The sequence below is a fragment of the Xiphophorus hellerii genome, chromosome 6, assembly GCF_003331165.1.
Source record: "Xiphophorus hellerii strain 12219 chromosome 6, Xiphophorus_hellerii-4.1, whole genome shotgun sequence".
In the NCBI taxonomy this organism is placed as follows: domain Eukaryota; kingdom Metazoa; phylum Chordata; class Actinopteri; order Cyprinodontiformes; family Poeciliidae; genus Xiphophorus; species Xiphophorus hellerii.
This window is the reverse complement of record NC_045677.1, coordinates 25,657,155-25,681,644: the sequence shown is the minus strand read 5'-3', so window position 1 is coordinate 25,681,644 and position 24,490 is coordinate 25,657,155. Positions and strand designations below refer to the sequence as shown.

At 38.9% G+C, this 24,490-nt stretch overlaps 2 protein-coding genes across 11 annotated transcripts in view; both read right to left on the bottom strand.

Moving 5' to 3' along the window:
• Positions 1-4,503: 4,503 nt before the first annotated feature.
• LOC116722294 (acyl-coenzyme A thioesterase 3-like) lies at positions 4,504-13,516 on the bottom strand. Of its 2 annotated transcripts, none has more exons than XM_032566519.1 (4): positions 13,382-13,516; positions 7,287-7,742; positions 6,288-6,469; positions 4,504-5,204 (listed from the first exon to the last, which is right to left on the bottom strand). In XM_032566519.1, the coding sequence occupies exons 2-4, from the start codon at positions 7,735-7,737 to the stop codon at positions 4,596-4,598; spliced, it is 1,242 nt and encodes a 413-aa protein (XP_032422410.1). In that variant the 5' UTR covers positions 7,738-7,742; positions 13,382-13,516; the 3' UTR covers positions 4,504-4,595. The 2 variants fall into 2 exon arrangements, with proteins under 2 accessions (XP_032422410.1, XP_032422411.1); XM_032566520.1 differs by having other exon boundaries at positions 6,288-6,466.
• Positions 13,517-15,745: 2,229 nt separating this feature from the next.
• Positions 15,746-24,490, bottom strand: part of svilb (supervillin b) — a 56,995-nt gene continuing 48,250 nt past the window's right edge. For 8 of the 9 annotated variants that reach the window (XM_032565713.1, XM_032565705.1, XM_032565708.1 and 5 more), the window contains 9 exons: positions 22,170-22,321; positions 21,990-22,095; positions 21,360-21,567; positions 21,120-21,253; positions 20,829-20,984; positions 20,452-20,595; positions 20,147-20,268; positions 19,672-19,827; positions 15,746-16,442 (listed from right to left, as the gene is read on the bottom strand). In XM_032565713.1, the coding sequence (XP_032421604.1) occupies positions 16,356-16,442; positions 19,672-19,827; positions 20,147-20,268; positions 20,452-20,595; positions 20,829-20,984; positions 21,120-21,253; positions 21,360-21,567; positions 21,990-22,095; positions 22,170-22,321 (1,265 nt within the window). In that variant the 3' untranslated portion in view covers positions 15,746-16,355. Of the gene's footprint in view, positions 16,443-19,356; positions 19,379-19,671; positions 19,828-20,146; positions 20,269-20,451; positions 20,596-20,828; positions 20,985-21,119; positions 21,254-21,359; positions 21,568-21,989; positions 22,096-22,169; positions 22,322-24,490 lie in introns of all 9 variants that reach the window. The other variant, XM_032565710.1, reaches the window with a different exon arrangement.

The following is a 24,490-nucleotide window of genomic DNA, read 5'->3' as shown; positions in this document are numbered from 1 at the left end:
CAGCCTGTGGGGTTTCTAAAGCTGTCAAACCCCGCGCCAAACTCTGAGCCACTTCCCGAAGCAGTCACGTGGTACAGCCAGGCAGCGAGGCTTCGGACGTCATCGTTTTCGACTCCTCCCCTAAATGAAGCAAGCCTCGATACGCGCTTTACGGAAACGCCCCCTCCATTACTCGACACACGCCTCGAAGCCTCGGCACATCACGTAACATCACTACAATATATATATATACACTGCTCAAAAAATAAAGGGAACACTCAAATAACACATCCTAGATCTGAATGAAAGAAATATTCTCATTGAATACTTTGTTCTGTACAAAGTTGAATGTGCTGACAACAAAATCACACAAAAATCATCAATGGAAATCAAATTTATTAACCAATGGAGGCCTGGATTTGGAGCCACACACAAAATTAAAGTGAAATAACACTACACGCTGATCCAACTTTAATGTAATGTCCTTAAAACAAGTCAAAATGAGGCTCAGTATTGTGTGTGGCCTCCACGTGCCTGTATGACCTCCCTACAACGCCTGGGCATGCTCCTGATGAGGTGGCGGATGGTCTCCTGAGGGATCTCCTCCCAGACCTGGACTAAAGCATCCGCCAACTCCTGGACAGTCTGTGGTGCAACGTGACGTTGGTGGATGGACCGAGACATGATGTCCCAGAAGTGCTCAATCGGATTCAGGTCTGGGGAACGAGCTGGCCAGTCCATAGCTTCAATGCCTTCATCTTGCAGGAACTGCTGACACACTCCAGCCACATGAGGTCTAGCATTGTCCTGCATTAGGAGGAACCCAGGGCCAACCGCACTAGCATATGGTCTCACAAGGGGTCTGAGGATCTCATCTCGGTACCTAATGGCAGTCAGGCTACCTCTGGTGAGCACATGGAGGGCTGTGCGGCCCTCCAAAGAAATGCCACCCCACACCATTACTGACCCACTGCCAAACCGGTCATGCTGAAGGATGTTGCAGGCAGCAGACCGCTCTCCATGGCGTCTCCAGACTCTGTCACGTCTGTCACATGTGCTCAGTGTGAACCTGCTTTCATCTGTGAAGAGCACAAGGTGCCAGTGGCGAATTTGCCAATCCTGGTGTTCTCTGGCAAATGCCAAGCGTCCTGCACGGTGTTGGGCTGTGAGCACAACCCCCATCTGTGGACGTCGGGCCCTCATACCATCCTCATGGAGTCGGTTTCTAACCGTTTGTGCAGACACATGCACATTTGTGGCCTGCTGGAGGTCATTTTGCAGGGCTCTGGCAGTGCTCCTCCTGTTCCTTCTTGCACAAAGGCAGAGGTAGCGGTCCTGCTGCTGGGTTGTTGCCCTCCTACGGCCTCCTCCACGTCTCCTGGTAGCGCCTCCAGCCTCTGGACACTACGCTGACAGACACAGCAAACCTTCTTGCCACAGCTCGCATTGATGTGCCATCCTGGATGAGCTGCACTACCTGAGCCACTTGTGTGGGTTGTGGAGTCTGTTTCATGCTACCACGAGTGTGAAAGCACCACCAACATTCAAAACTGACCAAAACATCAGCCAGACAGCATAGGTACTGAGAAGTGGTCTGTGGTCCCAACTGCAGAACCACTCCTTTATTGAGTGTGTCTTGCTAATTGCCAATAATTTCCACCTGTTGTCTATTCCATTTGCACAACAGCAGGTGAAATTGATTGTCAATCAGTGTTGCTTCCTAAGTGGACAGTTTGATTTCACAGAAGTTTGATTTACTTGGAGTTATATTGTGTTGTTTAAGTGTTCCCTTTATTTTTTTGAGCAGTGTATTTAACCAGCTAAAAGAGACCAGACTTGTATCATCAGCACCTTTATTCAGATGACAATTTGCAATGCAAAATATTATGCTTAGTGATTTTTTGCAATGGGCAATTTTAAATAGCAATGCAGTACTTAATTTAGAATTATTTTTATATTTATGAATGGAAATTCATAAATATATTGGACAGTAATGGCTTTATTTATTTGAAGAGTATTTTGTACCTCAGTTCAAAATATTTGGATTAATAATGGGTTAGTCTGATCCCAGTACTTAGTCTTGTTAATTAGTCTTGTTGGTCTTTTTTGAAGTTTGATTAGTGACTGTTGTGGTGTTTTGTAATTAATTTCCCAAATCTCCCTGGAGTCACTTAAATAATGTCAAACTAAAGAACAGCACAGAATGTTAGGCTGTTTTTTGTGAATAGAAAGGTGTTTGGTACTGAAACTATAATAGGCCCACTTCATGAACTGTGAATTGAAATAATAAAACCCTGACTCATAATGTCTACTTTTCCATAGATGGACATTCATTCTTGTAAAAAAGGCCAACAGCCATAACGTTCAGATAAAAATAAGGGTAATACAATTTCTAAGTATGATTTTCAAATAAAGTTCAGGTTAAGGACTCATTTTTGAGATTCTGTTTCAAACTGAGTTTATACACCTCTGGAAACTATTTAAAGTTTCTTTGATTTTACTCTTTATAGGTATATGTTTGAGTAAAATGAATATTGTTTATTCTATGAATTACAGACAACATGTCTCTTAATTTTGTTTGTGAATGTATGTAAATAAGCAGTTAGATTTAGAAAACCGCACCAAAGAGTATCTTTTCATGGGTCTTAGCCTTACTGGGGGCTAAGCACCCCTAAAAGTCAGATCCTAGAATCGCCCCTGCTAGTACCTCATTCCATGACTGGCGACGAACCGCTCCTTTCCACTACCTTTGCTGTTACTTGTCCGCCCTCCAATGAAAACATCAACCCACAGCTTCCAGGAATCACATTACTTCTCCGATCATCTGAACTTGGACCATACCTCTTCTCCCCCACAAGGGAACCTAGCTCCAGTGACCTTACTCTCTGGTGGAGAATCTCAACTAGAGCAGTAAGCACTTTAACTATAATAATTTCTTTGTTTCAAAACTGTCCACTTGCCTCTCGTCTCCACTGCCTTCAGTTCTCCATCAGTTCTAGGACAAGAACCACACATTCAACTCATGCAGTATTTGTTCAAAATAAACTTTATTCATCTGATTTTTCTGAGTGTGTTCTGTATGTGGGTCAAGCGACTGGCTCCCATTATTACAACTGAAATTAGGCCTGTCGCGATAAACGATAAATCAATTAATCGTATGATAAATTAAAACTATCGACGTCATTTTAATTATCGACCTTTTTCTCTTTCTGTTGACACTGAATGAAAAAAGGCTCAACTCCGGTGCTCTCCACTGATTCCTCCCTTCCTCATTTCCTTAGTGTAAAGCCCAGCGAATAATACACGATCTTAGAGCTGTCGGCCGATTGTCGGTCCATTTTCAAAACCTGACAGACCACACATTAGCTGACAGAAATCCTAGGTATAACGATTCGATCGGGTTCCTTCCTGCCCTGTGGTGTCCAACAATGGGAACAAAATAATGGCTACAAGTCCAGTGAACTAATTTTAAAACCAGGCATTAATCAATGCTTTACTACAATCTACCTGCAATGCATGTGGCTAGTGTCAGCGTAAAGTCCTGACTGAATGAAAATCATTAGAACTTATTTACCTCATGTTAACGAAGAACAGCTGAAAAGTTACCGGGTTTATCAACTGCGGTAGCAATTTCGCTCCAACTCCTCCTCTTGTCATTTCTATATTCTTTGCAGAAAATGTTGAATAAACATTAATGTTGTTTCCACATATCATCTCCGATGTCCTTCGGGTTGCGCCGTGTCAGCTGTTTGGGATTCCCCGACGTAATTTCCCCTCAGAAAGCGCGGAGGAGAATCCGAGCTTTCTGATTGGCTGCCTGTCACATTCAACAGGCTGCTTTAAGCTCCCAGTCAGGGAAAATCCCTGATTTAGATCGGAGCGGCAACGACGATCTACCGTAACACACCACACAATCTTAGAAAGACCAACGTTTTAAGATTGTTGTATGGGGAAAAATAGGAGCAAAAAATCATGTAGTGTGAACTATTGCATCAGGTAGTTGATGTGCCCATCTTCTCTATTTAAATCTATTGATTACTGAAGGGCAACATAATATACAGACTTCATAATCTGCACTCTTTTGGTTGAATGCAGTATTTATTTCCACTTTGGCTTTATTCGTTTTTTTTTTCCCAGTACATTTTTTGTTAATGGAGACTGAGAATCCATTTTATTTTTGTTTTTGGTTGTTTTGTTAATCAGTTCCAGTGTTTAGTGTTCTTTTGAAAATAAAGTGTATCCATCTTTGGCAGGAAATCGCATGGATTATTATGTCATTTCCATTAAATCAGTGTAAAAAGATCTTCAAACAATATTATCGTTTATCGCAATAATTTTTGAGACAATTAATTGTTAAGCAAAATTTGCTATCGTGACAGGCCTAACTGAAATATTTCTATTTGCTAAATGGCATAACAATAGTGTTGTTCAAAAAAAAAAAACACAGCTTTCAAAAACATGAGTTTATATAGATTGAGTTAAGGTTTGCTTTAATAGCGGATTTTCAAACTGTACTCTAGCTTTTTTTATTTTGTTTTTTTGGAGTAACGGCTTCCTTTCAGCCCAAAACTCTCTCTTAGACATCTTGGCTGGTTTTTGATTGAAGGACAGTAGCACTATAACTTGGATTTAGTTTGAGTTTTGTCACAGTTTAAGTGAGTTCTGAAGAACTCCTGGATCTTCCTCCATAGATGGACTTCAGCAGCAGCGTGGGTCCTGGGCTCCCCACCCCACATTACTGGCATACGTGCAAACAGATGGAAGCTGGAGTGGCAGTACGGTCCAAACGGGGGCTCTAAATAATGTCCGGCTCCAGGGTAGCTCACACTCTCAAAGTTCTCCTTCCCATGACGCTTTAGTCTGTCCATCATCTCATCCATGTAGGCCTTGCTGTCCCAGTTGAAGTCGTCCTCTGAAGCTACAAACAGGAATCGTCCGCTTGCTCGTTCGATAGGCACCAGGGATGCCTTGTTTTCCTCCTTCAGAGGATCATGCATGGCATATTTGGTGATAAAGGCTCCCGACTCGGTGGAAATCACTTTGCTGATGTCATACTTCAATGCTGAGAGAATCTGTCTATTCTTATAATACAGGGGTAGGACTGCGCTAGCGGAGCAGCCGTTGATCCACACCACAGCTTCAACTCCTGGCACAAAGGCAGCGAGGGAAAGCGCGATTTCACCCCCTTTAGATCGGGATATTACCCCAACTCCTTTACTGCTCACCTACAAAAAACATGAAATTAAGAAATAATGATCAAAACAGTCAGTTCAGGAATGAAAGCAAAAACTAACTACTTTAAAAGAAAATGTGACTGCTTATTTTCAAGAGCACTTTAAAAGCTCATTGATATTTGGTCATTTAAAACAAAAGTTAAACACTTTAAGGCCATTAACTTCCGTTTTTTTGAGTGAGATGTTTTAATTTCTCAACATTATTTTCTAACGTATACTCTAGAGTCCAAACTTCTGGGGACTTTGGAGGATTAGGAATAAAAACGAATTATGAAATGAGACAGACTTTTGACAAAATATGTAATAAAACTATTAAAAATGTATTATTCTGGAAGGCTTAGTTTCTCTTATCATTTACATTTAACCAAAATAAAAGATTTAGACCCTGCTCAGATGAAAGATTATTTTAAATCTAAATCTGGCAGGGATTTATATAGTTTTGAGTTACCTGAGACTTCACTATGAGTTTATAGCAGATAGACAATAGAATGTTTTATTTATTTTGGACATGAGAAAAAACAGAAACAAAATAAAATGACTAAAACAAAGTAAACAACAACCAAAATACTCAAATAAAAACTAAGCGTCATAACAAACCATGTCTGAAAGGGAGAACCTTATTTAATCCCACTCCTTCTCTTTTTTTAGGGTTAGGATTAATTGATTTCAGTATCCAAAGAACCTTAAGAATGGATATTATATACAATATGCATATTTACAGAGAAAGAAAAAATAAATAAATAGCTCAACAAAAAAAGAATAAATGGATGGATGGGTGAATGGATAGAAAGTCTGGAAAATGGATTGACTATAGAGGAATCGATTGTACATTTTTTAATGAGAGTTTATTCAACAACAAAAAATAAATGTATTCTATAGTGTGTTAAACATCTTTAAGGTTGTTGCCTGAAAGATCTGACCTGGGCTGACACGCCATTGAATATAGAAGTTATGTTTTCTATAACCTGCTCCCAGAATACAGGATGAGATGTTGCATGTTTTTCAATTTCTTATTTTGTTTCTTTTACATAAAGTGATTTTATGGAAACTAGGAAACTGGATGTGTCTCGTCACCTTTGGCTGGTTTTGTAGAAACTTCACTGCTTCTTCGAAGTCGTCCAGATTCATCCTTTCTAGTTTGGGGTTGTTGAATACAGGAAAAGCAAGAACTATAAAACCTTTATTGGCCAGCAGAGAGGCCCTTTTCTCTGACATGAAGGTGCCCAGATCCAACACAGCAGGAAACGGACCCTCTCCTTTAAGAAAAAGAGAACAAAAGAATTTTAAATACCCATTTATTAAAATGTAAAAGTCTGTTTACCTGTTAAAGGTGATTTATTATGCTTCCTTGAATTGGTTAGGATAAGTCTGGGGGCTACACAAAACACAAAACACATTCATTGCATTTTTTGCACAAAATCATTCTTAGTTAATGAGACTTCATTCTTCCGAGTTCTGCCTATGTTGAGCTGTTTTAGGGTTTCTTGTCACTTTAAATCCAAAAAGTTGCTGCTGGCCCCGACCCCCAGTTCAGCATTTACACTTGCATGTGAAAATGGTTGCAAACAGATGCACAAGCAGAAGTGGAGCCTCCTGCACAATCAACAAGACAAGGGGTTTCTGAATGGTAAAAAACAAAACAATCATATTTCCAGCAGCCATTGTACAGTGCATACAGCAGTAAAACCAGCTGACTAAACATGCTGGAGCTCAGCTGGGGTTGCTAGGTAACAGGTTGTGCTTTGCTGGGGTTGCTAGATCACAGGAAGTGCCTGACGATTTGTGACGTTACATTGAAAACGTTTTGTTAAATAGCAAATTTTTTAGACACCAAAAAACATTAATTTACTGCCAAAGACTGGATGCATGCAAAATGTAAACTTTGCATAATAGGTTCTCTTTAAAAATTAAGGTTTGCAGCTCAGAGACATTTTTAAATTGACCTTTGGTGCATTTGTTAACTCAGCATACTTTAAGTTCTTCATAGAACGTCTGCAGTGAAAATATGTAAAAACCTTTTAGGTTCTGAAGGATAATGCTAATTAAAATACTTAATGAGGTCGTCATTAATACCTGGCGGGGTAAACAGGACTCCTTGACTATTGCCCACTTCGACAGGAACTCGCCTGACTCCATCTCCCATAAGACGCCTCTCATTGGTCGCCTTGGCCAGCATCCCGCCCTCCTCCTCATGCACAGAGAAGTTCACCATGAAAGGTTCCAATGCTTTGTCCTTATTGAAATATTTGTGCAAGGTATCTGCCTTCAGTGACCTCAGCAGACCCATGGGTTCCACCCCGACGTAGCTCCCACTGAGCGAGGCGTCTCTGTTCAGGTCGATCTCCCCTCTGCCGTCGGCGCGGTAGCTGGCCGAGGAATTGAACACCACTCCTTTCTCATCGGTGGATCTGGCTCTCAAGGTGACCAGCTGCTTGGACCTCAGTCCGGCCACCTTCACCTGAACGGGCTCGTCAAATAAACACCTGGCGCTGGGAAGCAACCTCAGTCTGATCTGGGCCGACATGCTTTCTGAAATTGAAAGAACAGTTTAAATGTTCGTAACATTTTTTGCACAAAATAATTCTCAGAGAATTATTTTAGTTCGCTCAGTTCTGCCTATTTAAGTTTCTTTTACAATGAGCTGTTTTAGGGCCTCTTCTTGCTTTAATCTCAAATAAGCTGCTTCTGGCCCCGCCCCCAACTCCACATTTAAACTCACAGGAAAATGGCTGCAAATAGATATGCAATTATACAACCATGCATCTTTGAAAAGCAGAAGTGGAGTCTCCTGCCCAACCAAGAAGAATGCAGCAAGTAGTTTCTGAATGGTGAATCAGCAAAAAAAAAAAAAAAAAAAACACTCGTCTTTTCCAGCAGCCATTGTACAGTGCATACAGCAGTTAAACCAGCTGACTAAATGTCCTGAAGGTCAGCTTAGGTTGCTTGGTAACAGCACAGTGTAACTTCCTCTGGAGATTTATGAAATGGGTCATTTACTTAACACCAAAAAACATTAACTGATTATCAAAAAAACAACTGGGTGTTTTTTTTAAATTCTTGTAAAGTTTATAAAAACAGTTGAGAAAATTTATGGGCCATTTCTTTGTCTTGTTCTTTACTTTGCTGGTATTTCCACATTTTTCTGTTTTGCCATCGGTTTTTTCTGTTTACGTGTTTTTTTTAAATTAAATTTTTAAAGCTAAAATTTCAACAAGTTTTGTAACTGGTAATTTTTTTTTTTTACTAGTTTCCCGGCAGGTGGGGTTGCCATAATTCCACTGTAAAATTATGGGTACAACACTTTTTTTGTTTTACGGTAAAATGCCGACAGCTGGGTTTGCCAGACTTCCACCGTAAAAAAAAAAATTATGGGTAAAATGTGGTTTTTGTTTTACGGTGAAACGCCGGCAACTGGGGTTGCCATAATTCCACCGTAAAATTACAGTAAAATACTGGCTGCCAGTATTTTACCGTATTTGTTAAATACGGTAAATGTCTGGCAACCACAGCTGCCGGTATTTTACCGTATTTCCTAATATATGGTAAATTACAGTATTTTCTAAAATACGGTAAAATATCAGTAAAAACGGCCATACTGCCTGAGGCATTACGGTTTAAGATTTTGGCAACCGTGACTTTAGTGATTCAGGACTGTAAACTTTTTATGCAACTTACTATAAAAACAAAACATATACCGTACTACATAAGTGAAAAACACGATAGGACTTTATGAAATAGACATTTTATTGTAAAAAAAAAATCAACTTTATGGTAAATTACCGGTAGCTGTTGTAACCAGAATTTCACCATAAAAATTACAGCACAACACACAAGAAAATGTAGTTTAGCAGCATTTCAATATGGAAAGTTATAAAGAAAATACGTCCAAATTAAACAAAGTATAGACAATGAGTAATCCGCTGAAAGACATAATTTCTATTTAAAATTCAGTTAAAAAAAATCACCAAAAAAAATGTTTCCTGTCCAGTTTCCTCACAGTATTACTGAGATCTGAAAAATAAGCAGCATATGTGTCTATATAAGAGATAACCTATTGTAGAAGAAAAACATAAATAAAAACATAATAAAAGGATTCTTGCTCTGGGTTGAGAGTAACAAACCACTGAGACCAGACTTTGCTCAGGAGGGTGTGCAACATGGAGTCACAGGTTGAGATTGAGACTCACATGTTGTCAATGAGGTGATTACCATAAAATCCTCTCTGCAACTAGACAAAAAACACAAACAAAAAACTTCAGATGAAGACCTGTTGTTTCAGGGAATTTTCTATCTTCATCCTTCCACCCCCCCTTTTAGGAAAACATGTTTCTCTTTACAATTTTTTACTTTTTGACCAGCAATTCAAGATAGATGACACGAGACAAACTCAGTGCAGAAAGATTCTGGTCTAATACCAATGTCCAAAAATATCAGAAAAAATCCCAGAAAATTCGAAAACAAAAGGGCCGATTATTTAAAAAGTGAACAGCCTCTATGTGGTGTGTATATCACCATCAATTGTTTAGATTTGAGATTTATATCTTATATTTCCATGTTCATGATGAATCATTTCCTCATCAAAACATGTTTGCGACATGGATCTCCATGGCAACCAAGTGACAATAATTTCAAGATTGAACAAGTACTTTGAAGACTTTCAATTCTGTTCTGATGCAGTGACGTGCGGTCAGGGGAGGCAAGTGAGGCAGAGCCTCACCTGTCATAATGGAAAAATATAATGATAAAATAATTTATATCGCTATTTTCACCCTGTGGTTTGTACTGTAAAGTATTTATTTTTTATTTAGCTTAACCAATTTTGATTATTTTTTTCTTCAAAATCGCTGTATTTTTGAATTTTCCCATTCAAATCCTTGGAAGCGCAGCTGGTGAGGCAGCAGCGAGGTGAGCCTCACTTGGGATTGCGCAACCTCTCGCTAACTGCCATTCTATGAGAGCATGTTCCTCCTGTCTGTATAATAAAATGGTTAAACATTTAATATATGAACTGATTTTCCATAATTTAGCTTATGTATATAATGTACAGTGTTATTTTTTTTGTCACCAACTGTGTGTGTCACGTGTTTTGTGTCCTGAAGAGCGATCATAAACGGCAGAGAACAGATTCGAGGTGAGGCAGGCAGTTCTCTTGCCTCATGGCAGGGGGCGCTCATAATCATAGACATTGTGACTCCACATCTGCAGAGTAGAATACAGTAACAGCGAACTAGCCATACAGTAAAAGTGCAGCGATATATTTATAGTTTTCTCCTTGTACCACAGCAATCACTTATTAAAAATTGCAAAATAAACATTAAACCTAAAACCATACTACTGCAACAGACTAAATGTTCTGCTCTTTGTGTGGAAACTATTTCAGTGTTGTTGTTTTTTTTAGGGGCGTTGTTGTCAGTTGCTATAGCAACGAGTCTGTGTGTAGCCTGGCCAATGCAGAGAGCGAGAAAAACATGGTTTTGAGTTCCACTTTTCGTGCTTTGCTGTGGAGCATAGCACGAAATTAATAGTGCCTAATTTTCCATGTTTCATTGAGTTAACGGAATTATTCTACCGTGGCAGCGTGGCTATGGATGGTATGTAAAAGAATTGTCTTTTTGCCCTCCAGCATTGTCCACATTTGTGAAATTTCCCCATGTAAACAACAACATGCAGGTGGTCTATATTTGTATATCTGATTATGATTAAGTCAGTGCCTCACCAGCTTTGCACCTCACTGCACGTCACTGTTCTGATGAATGCACTCAAACTGAGAAAAATTGTAAAATATCTAATATCTAAATTTCCTTATCTGAAAACCCATTAACTGTCATGGACCCAGTGACTTTAATGTAAGTATTTTGGAGGTGACAGTCAAGAGGTTAAGGAAAAATATGAATTATTAGCTCTGATGTCAAGCTTTATACTTCAAAGTATTACCAAAGTATTAAAACAAAAATTAAGTGTTTAAAGAATAGGGATTATAATTGCTGGTGGAAAAGTTCAGATCACTGTGGTGAGTCCGGTTAGAAAACAGAGTCGCACTCCAACGGGTTTAACTTGCGGTTTATTCCCTAACTTGACGTAACGGTGTGGTTCTAGAAAAGATAAACAACAATACAACGTCAGTGTCCGAATAATCCCCAAACAAATGACATCACACATACTAAATAACTGCAATATTAATAGTCACAAACATCAAGTTCTAAACAAATACACGACACGAAAAACCCACTTTGTGTAGATTTTAAGTGCACACGTGTACAAAGCATGCTGCCAATTAAGGGCAAAACTGAAATACTCTGTTGAATAAACAATGTCATTAACTTCCAACATTACTTACTCGGATTTCCACGCACACACATCAACGGAAGGTGACAATAAATTGCAAACAGCAAGTTAAAGTTCACAAACTGCAAACGGTAAACTCTACAGCTCCTTTTTTTCTTCTCTCCCCTTCTTCGTCTGCATGCTGCTCACCTGTTACCGGTGCACTAAGCTCCGTCCCTTAAAGGGCTCAACATAGCAGACTGCCAGGCAGCATTTCTCACAGTGTTCTTCACAGTTTTAACTTGCATGCATGAACATTTTGCACTCAAAGTAATTAAAATGAATTACTGAACCAAACCGCCATTAACAATAACTTTAAGCATACGCAGTCTAAAGTAGACCTGAAATAATATTTGAAGCATGAAAATATATCCATACAGTCATTCCTACAGAAACATTAATGGAAGTGTTGAGTCTGGGAAAATTAGCATTAAATGTTCCATACAGCAAAAATGTGTAGCTGCAATGCATGTACATAAACATTGTGGCTCAGAAATTGCAGTGAAACATTTCTTTATCAGTTGGTTAAAATTAGCTAACTTCAATTAAAACCATGAAAGGAGCTCACCTGTGATGCTGAAAATGTCTCCTTCTCCTTCTCCTTCTGAACACGCAAAAATAGCAGAAACTTGATTTCAAAGACAAGCCGCATCCTGATAAGGACCAGGTGCATGAAGCCCAGTAAGGGTTCATGCACCCTTACCCTAGCACCTGCTAGTTAGCAGCCTTAGCTAGTGCACTAGGACTACACCGTGGTGAGTTCAGGACACCACAGTATCCTGAGCCACTGCTCAACTACAGGAACAGAGTTAAAAGAATCTTGCTGCTGATGCTGCAGGATCAAGCAGAAAGACAAACCAGATAATTCTTTGTTTACTTGACAAATAACAGTAACTCTATTAACTGTAAACCCTGCTGTTTAACACAATAACAAAATGAAAAACTCTCCAGATTATTCTCAACTAATATCATAATATTTAAAACCAAGTGTGGGGTTTGTGACACTTTAATAAAAGTTGATTTCACCATTTTTATGCTTTTGGATAATAATTAATTTTAGGGTAATTAGCTGCTGGCAATATTACAATATTTTTCTATGAATTTTACAATTACTAAGATTTTTTACAACATATTTCTGTGTTTCCTACATTTCATGTCTGTCAAAATCACTTGAAATATATGCTTATTGAGTTAAGGTAATTCCATGTATTTTCTACGATAATGAAGTTCTTCCTTATATTACAGTCAGAAACTGTTGGTATTTGACCATTTTTTACCGTGAAATTTACAGACTTTTTTTTACAGCGCAGAGAGTGAGAGATATTGAGATATTGTTATGGTTAATTTCTACATTTTGGTCGAGAAATTAATTAAAAACTCTTAAGCTTATTTAAAAATATATTATTATTATTATTATCATTGTTATTATTATTAACTGATCAGTGATGTAAAGTCAGTGCCATTAAGTCTCAGACATGAAGCATAATTTCGAGGTTCAAAACAAATGTGATTCAAATCATGATTTTGACCTTTATGTGCTGCATGGAAATTAACTTTGAAATTTCACAAAATATGATAAACCTTTAGGGCTTTATGGACAAATTACGATCGTTCTAATAAAAGTGTTCTCTATAAAAATAGATTAAAGGTCAGTCAGTAACATATCGAACTCCTGTTTCTAAAGACAGACCCTAATTGTGTGACTATCTAAGCAAAACAGGCAACACTTTCACTTTTTAACAATATTTTGTGGCTACTGGAAACAAAAATCAATCATAACTTTCTTACATCTTGTTGATTCAAATATGTTATCATTTATAGGAATGTTAGAATCATTTACTCACCTTTTTGACAGTTTTCTTACGCCACACATGCCTTTCATATTAACACTGCAATAAGACTAACATGACCGAATTTACCGACAAGTGTGTCTTGTTTAGGTGCAGATTTCAGGTATTGTGACGAGAATTATACCAGCTGGCTTTGACTCCGTTTAACTCCTTTAAGAATTACGTCACAGTAATGGCTCAAACCCAATCTATTCTTAGTGGTGGAACTAGTAGTCCCGCTCTCTGTGTACTGGAAGACTTTTCCTTTTTATGTGCCAAGATTAAGCCCAAACATAGATCTGAATGCCATACAGTCTTATTCAATAAATTAGGACTGTCAGATTAATAGTACCTTTTGAAAATAACCCTTTAGCACAGGGGTCTCAAACTCCAGTCCTCAAGGGCCGCAGTCCTGCAACTTTTAGATGTGCCTCTGCTGCACCACACCTGAACAGAATAATTAGGTCATTAAGACTCTGGAAAACTGATCTACACAAGGAGGAGGTAATTAAGTCGTTTCATTCCAGTGTTTTGTACCTGTGGCACATCTAAAAACTGCAGGACTGCGGCCCTCGAGGCCTGGAGTTTGAGACCCCTGCTTTAGCAGGTATTAAACATAGTACGAAATAATTATAATTTCACTTGGTGATGAAATTATTAACAAAGGTTAATAATTTAGATTTAGTGAAGTCTATGATAGGGAGTCCAGGTTAATTGGCCGAGTTTAAAATCAATCACTGATTATTGGTTATTATTTGCTGTGAGGTTTTTATGAACAAACCCAGCAGAGATTACAACAAACACAAAGATTACACCATATTGTAGCCATGGTAACACAAGAATCAAACTATCAAGATGATTCTTTAAACTTTACAAAGTAAACTTCCTAATTAAATCCTAAATATACTATTTTTTTCTCAGCTGAATGCATTAAATAAAATTTAATAACATTGTCATTCTCAATAAATAAATGCTACAGGTTTAGATCTATGATCTGTGTTACAATTCAACCATTTATAGGGGCCCCTGAATGTCTGGAGGGCCTGATCAGCAGCTACTGAGTTTTCTTTGCCTTGATGTCTCTGAACCTTACAATTCTAGATCTCAGAGGTGCTAACATCAAAAATGACATAAAGCTAACACCTTTGAGCTTTATTGATCTATAGAGCAGTCTGCAGCCAAGTTGTTGTAGCGGTTAAACAGTCAGTCAATTATTAACAAAGGAACTTTTCAGTCACATTCTAATTTATGGCATAAGTCTGTTATTTGCTCAACTGCCTACAGTTGAAAACAGTTTCAAAATTCAGTCATATTTTTTGTGAAGAATTATCACATAGTTATCAATTCCTGAAAACATCAACATCATGAGATTCTATAACAATCAAAATGTTATTAAACATTTCAAAAGCAGAATAAATAACTTCTGTATAAACCAAATGAATCCTTGTCAGTGCAAACTTTGTATTTTTCAATTATGTGATTCTGATTCCACAGCTGAACCTGAATTGGCGGCATAAATTTGTGACCTGCTGAGTTATACACTATAAAAAAACCTCTGTAAATTTATGGTAAAAAATGGTAAAATTCCAACAGTTACTGACCATAAAATCCAAAACATTTCATTATCATAGAAAATACATGGAATTACCTTAACTCAATAAACATATATTTCAAGTGATTTTGACAGTCATGAAATGTAGAAAACACAGAAATATGTTGTAAAAATATAAGTAATTGTAAAATTCATAGAAAAATATTGTAATATTGCCAGCAGTTAATTACCCTAAAATTAACGGTACTAATCGGCCAAAATTACAAATGTTGCTGATATTTATATCTATAATGTAAAACTGTAAACCAGACTGTAAAAGTAATTTTCACAAAGAATAGAATGCTGGTGTGATATTTTAGTTTCTTTTTTAATAATGCCTTTTATACACCAAACTGAAATCTTAAAGGTAAACCAGGAATCACCAGATAATATGGGGCCCTAGACAGAATCATGATTTAGCCCCTCGGCCCCCTCCTACTAAGAACCTCAGCATCTCTAATCGTGTTTAAATATAGATTTAGTGAAGTCTATGATAGGGAGCCCAGGTTAATTGGCCGAGTTTAAAATCAATCACTGATTATTGGTTATTATTTGCTGTGAGGTTTTTGTGAACAAACCCAGCAGAGATTACAACAAACACAAAGATTACGCCATATTGTAGCCATGGTAACACAAGAATCAAACTATCAAGATGATTCTTTATACTTTACAAAGTAAACTTCCTAATTAAATCCTAAATATACTATTTTTTTTCTCAGCTGAATGATCATTTAAAACAGTTAAATTCTGTGTTCATGCAGCACTTTGAAATAAACAATGACTTCTCATTGGGTTTGGGCATCATTTTTAATTTAATCCACTATGTCTTATATCACAAAGAAAGTCTTTAAAAATGCAGACTAGAATTTCTGTATAGAAACTGTACACAAAAAGCAAGGCACTGTGTTTTCTCTCTTTACGTTTAAACTCGCCTCAGTTCAGCCACAGCAGCAAAGTGGATCCGGAGGCAGCTTTTGTTTTTCTCTGCAACACCCGATGCTCGTCTTTACAAGGGTACAAAGTCGCTTACACTCACATTTACAGCAAGAAACTTTAGTCACACAAACATTATATACAGTCGCATCGCGTACACCCAGCCACAGCATGGCACTCCGACAACAAGCTTCTAAAGTTTTTCCTTCCTCAAGTGACGACTTCAGTGATGGGAAACGAGCTTAAAGACCACAAATGAATCACAGCGAGGATTTTTTTAACCTGCTCATAAACCACACAGATTTAATTCTGTTTAATACTGACACAGCTGAGGAGAAAAACACTCGTCCTCTGTTTAATCTTTCATGTAGGATTTTTGAAAATGATGTCTTCTGGTATTCCTGTCTCAGACTTCCACTTCTTCTTGCCATCTTCAGTAAAAAAATAAAAATAAAATAAAAGTGCTTAAAACAGTCCTTTGGCCTTCTTTAGGTTCACTTGCTTCCACCCTGGTAAACGTTCGTAGTCCTCTCTCTTCATTTCCAAGCCTTTCTGCAGACGGAGACAGAAAACTGGTGCTTCAGGACAACTTTCAATTCTGCTGTAAGTGGATCAATATGAATATCCTGCAGCAATGACTGAATAAACCCAGAATGACATTAATGCTGCTGTATTAATGCAACTTTAATAACATATATTTATACATTTGTTAAAACCGTAACCATGTTGTGATAGTATGTCATGACACTGTGCAGGAGTATACCAATAAAGAATTTCTCACCAAACGTAAGCATCTGATTGGTTAAACTTCCTAATAAGTCTAGTTCAGACCAATCATGTCAGCTACAGCAGTGTTAGTCTCGCCCACCGACTTTGATGGTTGACATATAAAATAAATTCATAATCTGCTGCAAAAGGGAACAAAAAATTATTTATTTGCCATTTTCTTATAACTAAAGTGCATATTTTTCTAAATACTATTTCTTTAATTAATCATTATTAATTTAAACAATTCAAGGCACTTTAAAGTCACTCTTTAATGTATTCACTGATTTGTGGCCCTTTTGGCCCTCCACAGTAAACTGAACTGTGCACTGTTTGCTTAAAAAAATGAGGGGAATGTAGTGTTTCATCACTACATGATGTAACACGTAGTTTTTATCATGCAACTACATCATGTAACACGTAGTTACATGTGTTAGAGCTTTATCTTAATTTTCTGTTTGATTTCAAAATTTCTGTTTTGATTTTTTGCGGGTTTTCTCGTTCCACTGCCAGGGTTGCAGATGTCCTTTGTCGCCCCCTGGTGGTGAAACTGATCCTCGCTTCACCACCTGTTTACCTTAGTAATTACCCTTTCAGTGCTCATCACTGATTGGTTTGATGCTTGAATTTTTGAGCTCAGTCCAGTTTCACCTAGGCCGCCCCATGACTTCGCAACTCAATGTCAAATAAATTCAATTTATAGCAAATTTTAAAACAATAAAAGTTGAACAAATGGCTTTACATTTGTCCCGAAGAAACAAACAAATACACAGTAAGAGCGCATGTAAAGAGCCAGAGGAATAAAACAGAAAAGTTACAAGAATAAGCTGTTTATATGCATTTGGGACGGTTTGTGTTTCACTAACCTCATAGGCGGAAATTTCAGATTGCAGAAATGTTGGTCCGTTAACAAAGGCTGCATTCCATTTAGAGTTCTGGTTTTGCACACATTCTACCAAACAACCACATGCACAGATGCAGACATGGAATGAAGCCCTTTTTAACAAAGCTCTGATTTTTTATTTTTATTTTTACTTGTTCAGGTCAAAATATCTGGACTATCAGTTACTGTTGAAGTATTACTTTTTGCACCTCTACTTTTAAGAGTAATCTTTCCAATTTTCTTTATCATGTAAACTATATGCACACTGTAAAAACAAAATCTTACCAAGTATTTTTGTCTAGTTTCTAGTGTAAATATCTCTACACTGGAAATAAGACAAAAAAAGAACAACAACTTACAAGTAGCTTTTTAACAAGATACTGGCAGATTTTCACTTGTAACATGGAGGAAATATTTTTGCTTTAAGTGAAATAATCTGCCAGTACTTTTTAAAATCAATATTAAGGAATTGTTGACATAAAAACAAGCTCCTATATCTTGATGAAAATGTGCCTAAAAGTTTGTTTAGTCTTATTTCAAGTGTACTAAGATACTTGAACTAGAAACTACACAAAAATACTTGGTAAGAATTTGTGTTTTTTCAGTATTGGTCAAAGCAAATAACCGTCTTCATCAACTTATGTGACAATTAAAAAGGAGTAGGAAGAAGATTTTATTTACAATTCAATAGATACATTAATAAAATAAATGTTTCATAAAGGTCTTGTACTTTTCCACCCACTTTTAAACACTTTCTGAAATCCTTAAAAACACAACAACCAACCAAGACAACTGAGGACAAAATTTGTGTCAGATGTGAAATAATGATCCACGACTGACAGAAGGTGTCTGAAAGTTGTGATTTAAATATGAACATTATTACATTTCTCTGTTCCATTTGTTTTCTTTGTTGGGAAGAAACTGAAGAGTTCGAATGCTGACACACTCAGCAGACAGACATCACTCTGACTGGCATGCATTCATTCTGATGGTTTTAGTGCCTTTGCTTTGTGCTCCACAAACAGAAAGTGAGTCAAACTGTGCAGCAAGTGGTGAGTCATTAAGGTGTATTTTTACTCACAGAGAGAAGAAAAGTGTTGTTTTTGTGTGATTGACGAGAATAAGAAGAGCGAAGCAGGAGTGTTTTATCACAGCTGAACAAATAATTTCACATCAGATTTATGATTTCAGAAAACTCAGTCATAAAAGGAGGGAAAAAAATAAATTCGGGTTTTCATAAGATTTCATATTTATTTGGTTTGCCTTCAGTAGGTTTTACACAAACCATAAAAACATATTTGAACATTATATGTTAAAATAATATGTCTGTGTTCACTTGAGAGAAAACAGAAAAGTTTTTCATTTCTAAATCTCGTACTGTTCCAGATAAAAAATTCTGGATTTTTTCTGGTTTTTCTTGAGATTTACATCCATGTTTCACAAATCATTAAACTGATGCTGAAGTTTGATCAAAGGGCTATTTCAAGTGTAAAATCTACACTAAATCCAGATTATTATTCAAGTCTCCAGTTTGTGACTTGTGATACATTAAATTTGTTTGTAAAAAAAAAAATAGGATTGTCAATGCTTTATCTGCAATCTAAACCACAACTAGTTTAAAAACCTTGTCTAAAAAACAGAAAACCATCATTTTAAATGTCTGCAAGCTTTCTGCAGAGCGTGACGTTTTTGTCCTCATGTAGAAATGCTCTGAAGAGGCAGGAATGATTTTATAAATCTACTGTGAAAAAGGAACGGAGTGCAGACATGCAGAAAGATAAAGTCCCCAGTCTGAAGAATCACATGAGCTGCTCTTACCTGAATCCACCTACAAATTAGTCTGTGAAGTGAAAGTTAGATGAAGTCAGATGAATCACATGTGGGTCCATGTTGACTTTGAAACATTTCTTGTTCAAATATATGATAATTTAGTAGTTTTTATAAGAACAAAAACAGTCAATCTATTTCAGTTAAAGTTGTTTTACTTTGTTTAGACACCTTTGGCTTTATCAAATTAATTGATAAATTCATACCGGATTGGTTACAGGATGATTTAGTTCCGTTCCAGTGTTTAACTCACGTCTTATTAAATAAACCCGGAGGTAAATGTGATATTTTTGTGTGCCAACCGACCTCAAAGTCCGTGTCAGAGAGGTAGATCTCCAGGCGGAGCGGGTCGACTCCCTCTGGCAGCGGCCGGGCCTGCAGCTGAGCCAGAGGATAAATGTTCTGACAGAGTCGGGCCAACACGTCCTCCACCAGGATGATCTGGTTACACACCTCAGCCTCCTGTAAGCAACAACAGGAAATAAGTCAGAGAAACAGTCAATAAAATGTGGGGAAAAAAAACAACTTAATCCAGTTACTTTGATACTTTCAAATAAAATGCTCACCAATCTATTATACAAAATTCACTTTCTGAATACTTTTATGCTTCCATTTGTGTCTCAACAGATCTATCCTAATCTGTTCAAGGAAGCATAATAGGTCACCGTTAAGCGTTTTTATGTAAAAGGAATAAAGTTAAAGGGGTATGAACACTTTAACACGGCACCGTAAAGAGTCTGGTCATAAAAAAAGATATACATGGTTTTTTTTTTAGTCTTACTCTCTCTGTGATTTCAGCCACGTCCTCCCTGTGCTCCCAGCTGGGGAACATGTTAGTGAAAGTGAGCGGCTCCAGACCTGCATGGATCAAATACGACTTCTGAGGCTTCTTCTCATTCTTTTCTGCAGGAAAAAACATCAGAACAACCGCCATAAAGTAAACAGAAGAAAAAAATTGACTTTGCAAAATCAAATGATCTACCGAGACTGAAACAGATCAAATTACAGAGGGAAAACATCACAGCATAATCGTCCTGCAAAGAAAACAGTGCATGAAGTCGTGGGCGAACGTTCCTTTCTGCTCACCTCTGCAGTACTGCAGAACGGTTTCCATCGCACACTTCCTGTCTACGTCCCAGCGGATGCGGGCTGAGCCGGTGCTCTCGCTGTCCTGAGGCCACCAGCCCTGCCACAGGTAGACTTCGTGGAAGTTATCCACCAGAAACAGAGCTTTGCAGGAAAGACAAAAATAGTTATGACAGAAAGTGAGGATCTGTAACACTCCTGTAAATTAAACAATTTCACTGCTTCTCAACTCATCAAAAGGAGAAATGAAATGGCTTAAATCACAAAAGCTACTTTTAAAAATGCTTAAATGAGGAAAAACTAAACCAAAAGATTGATATTCTAATATTCAGATGAAGTAAAATAAAGGATTCCTGCAGGCTGTGTCCTGGTCTCACCAGGTTGTGGAGCGTTGTACAGGTCTTCCTGCAGGAACGGCAGCGAGCTGACCAGGTCTGGAGCTCTGGACGGATGGAAGAACTCGGATGCTACGAAGTCTCCAGATGTGCTGCTCAGCTGGAAGAGCCGTGGAGTGAAGTTGAATTTACCCGGATCTGATGACAAAAAAGATTTTAGATAATTTTTAAAAAAAGAAAACAATCTTATTTTACCTGCATGAGTTACATCAGCAGTCAAATTGCATAAACTGTCAATATTTAATTTATCTAAAATATTAAACTCCTGCATACCTTGGAGCATGCAGTCATAAGCCTTCCTGTCTTTCCTCCCCAGCGCCTCCCAGAACCCCGGAGGCTCCGCTCCTTCGTCGCACTCATGAATGGTCACTTTGCAGCTGCTGTGAAGGCCTGCTTCCAGAGGACACCTGACAAACAGAAAAATATGAACTGGATTTAAACAGGTTGTGGATTTTTACTGAGTGAACTCTCCAAAATTATTCAAAAGGCATAAAAAAAAAAAGTTCTCCTTACTGTTCCTTGATTTTAAGCGCAGCTGTGTATCCAACGCTGCGAGTGTGCAGCTGAGACTTGCATCCATGCCACAGGTAGATGAGGGCTTTAGTAATGTTGAGCAGGATCATGGAGGCTCTGGAGCGCAGACTGCTGCAGTGACACACCACCTCCAGCAGGTGGCCCTCCACCGGCACCTCACCTCGCGCACAGTACAGACGCCACTCGGCTGAAATTTGACATAATCGGAGGTCAGTGGAGTTCTCAAAAATTATACTGAAATAAGTGTAGTTCTACTTCAACATATTTTTACTCAAGTAAAAGTAAAAAGTATTTTGGGATTTTAAAACCAACATGAAAATAGTTAATATTAATAATAAAATCAGACAAAATAAACATATTTTCAAATCAGTTTCCTTTAATATTAAACATATTAAACTTAAACAAAACCTGCAGGTGTGTGTCTGTGTTTGGGGAATCTTTGGTTAAAATATGTTTGTTCTTTATTCAGCGAAGTTACTCACAGTGGGCAGAAAATTCAGAAATTTATTTACCCAAGTAAGAGTAGTGATACTTCATGATGAATTTCCCCCCCTGTCCCTTAAGGGGCTCAGTATGAATAAAATATACAGACGACAAACAAAAGCTTACTCTGAGTGTTCTCCTCCTCCTCCTCCCTCTTGCCAGCATGGATGATCATCCCTCCATTAAAGCACTGTAGAAAACATGGCGGCTCCTTTCCCTGCTGTACCTGGACCTGAAATACACAGGAGTTAAAGTCAGATTTGATTTGGATCAAACACGCAGCCCATGTCGGCTCTACGGCTCTACCTGAGCTCCTCTCTCCTCGCCCAGCTCCACCGTCATCAGCGCCGATGTTCCCTTCTCGCTGACGGTCGAGTTCCTGCCCTGCCAGAAGAAATAGCAGCATTTCTCCTTCCCTGGCCCGCTGCTCCTTGCTTCGGGGTTCTGCCTTCGACCCACTGGGACACATTTGAAAAAATGTCAGCAGTACTCGCTGATTTAAAACTACAAAAAGTAACCTTTATTAAAAATATATATATGTTTTTTTGTTCAATATCTAATGCAAATATCTTAGTACACTTAAACTAAGGCAAAACTAACTTACAAGTAACTTTTTAGCAAGGTACCGGAGAAATAGTTCCTAAATATTGATAAATAAGTACTAGTTCTGCTGGCATATTATTTCATTACTTAACCATGTCTTGTTACAAGTGAAATTAAAGCTGCAAGCAGCCTCGGGCGGCCCTCGCAGCAAGCGCCGCTCCGGCCTATTGGCCACCGCGGGGGTTCCGGCCACCGCAGAAGCTCTCGCGCGTTTTCCAGAGCCGCAGCCCGCTCCCCACCGCAGAAGCTCTGCCGCAGTTTCCAGCATCGCCGCCCGCTAGCCGCCGCAGAAGCTGTCGCGCATTTTCCCCGCCCGTCCACCGGGCGACAGGCGTGAATGCGTTCGGCGGCGCTCCCCGACGACTGTCCAAAAATCTGGTGCAGATCGGTCGATGCGTCGAGGAGATACGGCCGATGTATTAACTTAGGGGGCGCAGTGGAGTCAAATTACATCTCAAACCCGTCGGGCTCTTTAGAGGTGAACAAAGGTCATACATATCCAGTTTGGCGCCAATCGGATGATCCATGTGTGAATTAGAGCCAAACGTATGAATATGGCGAGGGACTGATATTCGCCGTTTGGCCACGCCCGCACGGTTCAGCCAGAAGCGAGCAATGACAGAGCTCATCATCCGAATCATCTTGATTAGGTCAAGAGAGCCATAAACGGAGCTTTCCAAGGAAAAAAACGGCACTTCCGGTTCCGAGGGGGCGGGGCTTAGATGACGTCATAATATGATGACGTAGGATCGACGGCAATCCCACCAGGATCACTCAGGCCAAGTTTGATGCAGCTCGGTCAAAATATGTGGAATGTAGAGGCAAACGTATACCAACGGCGTTGCCGCCATTGAAAACTCTTGGCACTTTAAAGCAAGCGAGACCAACTTCCTATCTGTCATCCAACACAGAATCACCTTGATTAGGTCAAGAGAGCCATAGATGAAAGTTTCCAAGGAAAAAAATAGCACTTCCTGTTGTGAGGGGGCGGGGCTTAGATGACGTCATAATATGATGACATAGTATTGTCAGGCATCACAACAGGATGAGTCAGGCCAAGTTTGGTGCAGCTCGGTCGAAACATGTGGAATCTAGAAGCAAACGTATGGCATCGGCGTTACAGGTCACTTCGCCATGCAGCCGCACCCAGCTGCTTCATCGCAGCCGGTCAGGGCTTGAATCCACAACACACCAACATGTCTTCTGTCTCTGGACACAGTTTCATGTTGATGAGGTCAAAGGGCTAAGATAGCGACCGTTCACAGTAAAACATGACACTTCCTGTTCTCAGGGGGCGTGGCCTAAGTGATGTCATCATTTGACCATAGGGTATTGTAGGGCACCCGATGACGATCAATCACTGAAAGTTTGGTCCCTCTATGTGTTTTTGTATAGGAAATATAAGAGTTTCGTGTTTCATGGCGTGTAGGTGAACTTTGACCCCTGGTAACCCCCCTTCAGCAATCTCAGACAGTCACCAATTTGATAACTTTAAATCAGACATGCCTTATGATCAGACTGACCGAGTTTGAAGCCGATCAATCGAAATCCCTAGGAGGAGTTCGATCAAATGCAAAGGCTGTAAACGTCAAACTCGAGGTCCAAAATGGACCTTCAATACAAAATGGCCGACTTCCTGTTGGGTTTCGACCATGGCTCTAATAGACTTTTTTGTACGTCCTGACAAGATACACATGTGTACCAAGTTTCGTAATTCTAGGTTAAAGCATGGCTTAGGGCTGTTCATTTAAAATACTCTAGGGGTCGCTATAGAGAAATTAGGCCACGCCCACCAAATTTTGTTATGAATTCCGGTCGGTGGGTGGATAAGGATCCATCCTAGTAAGTTTGGAGCAGCTGGGCCCGAAATTGTGGAATTCAGAGCCAAACGTATGGCAACGGCGTTACAGGTCACTTCGCCACGCCGCCACGCCCACCTGCTATGTCAAAGCCGGTCGGGGTTGGAATCCACAACACACCAACATGTCTTCTGTCTCTGGACACAGTTTCATGTTGATTAGGTC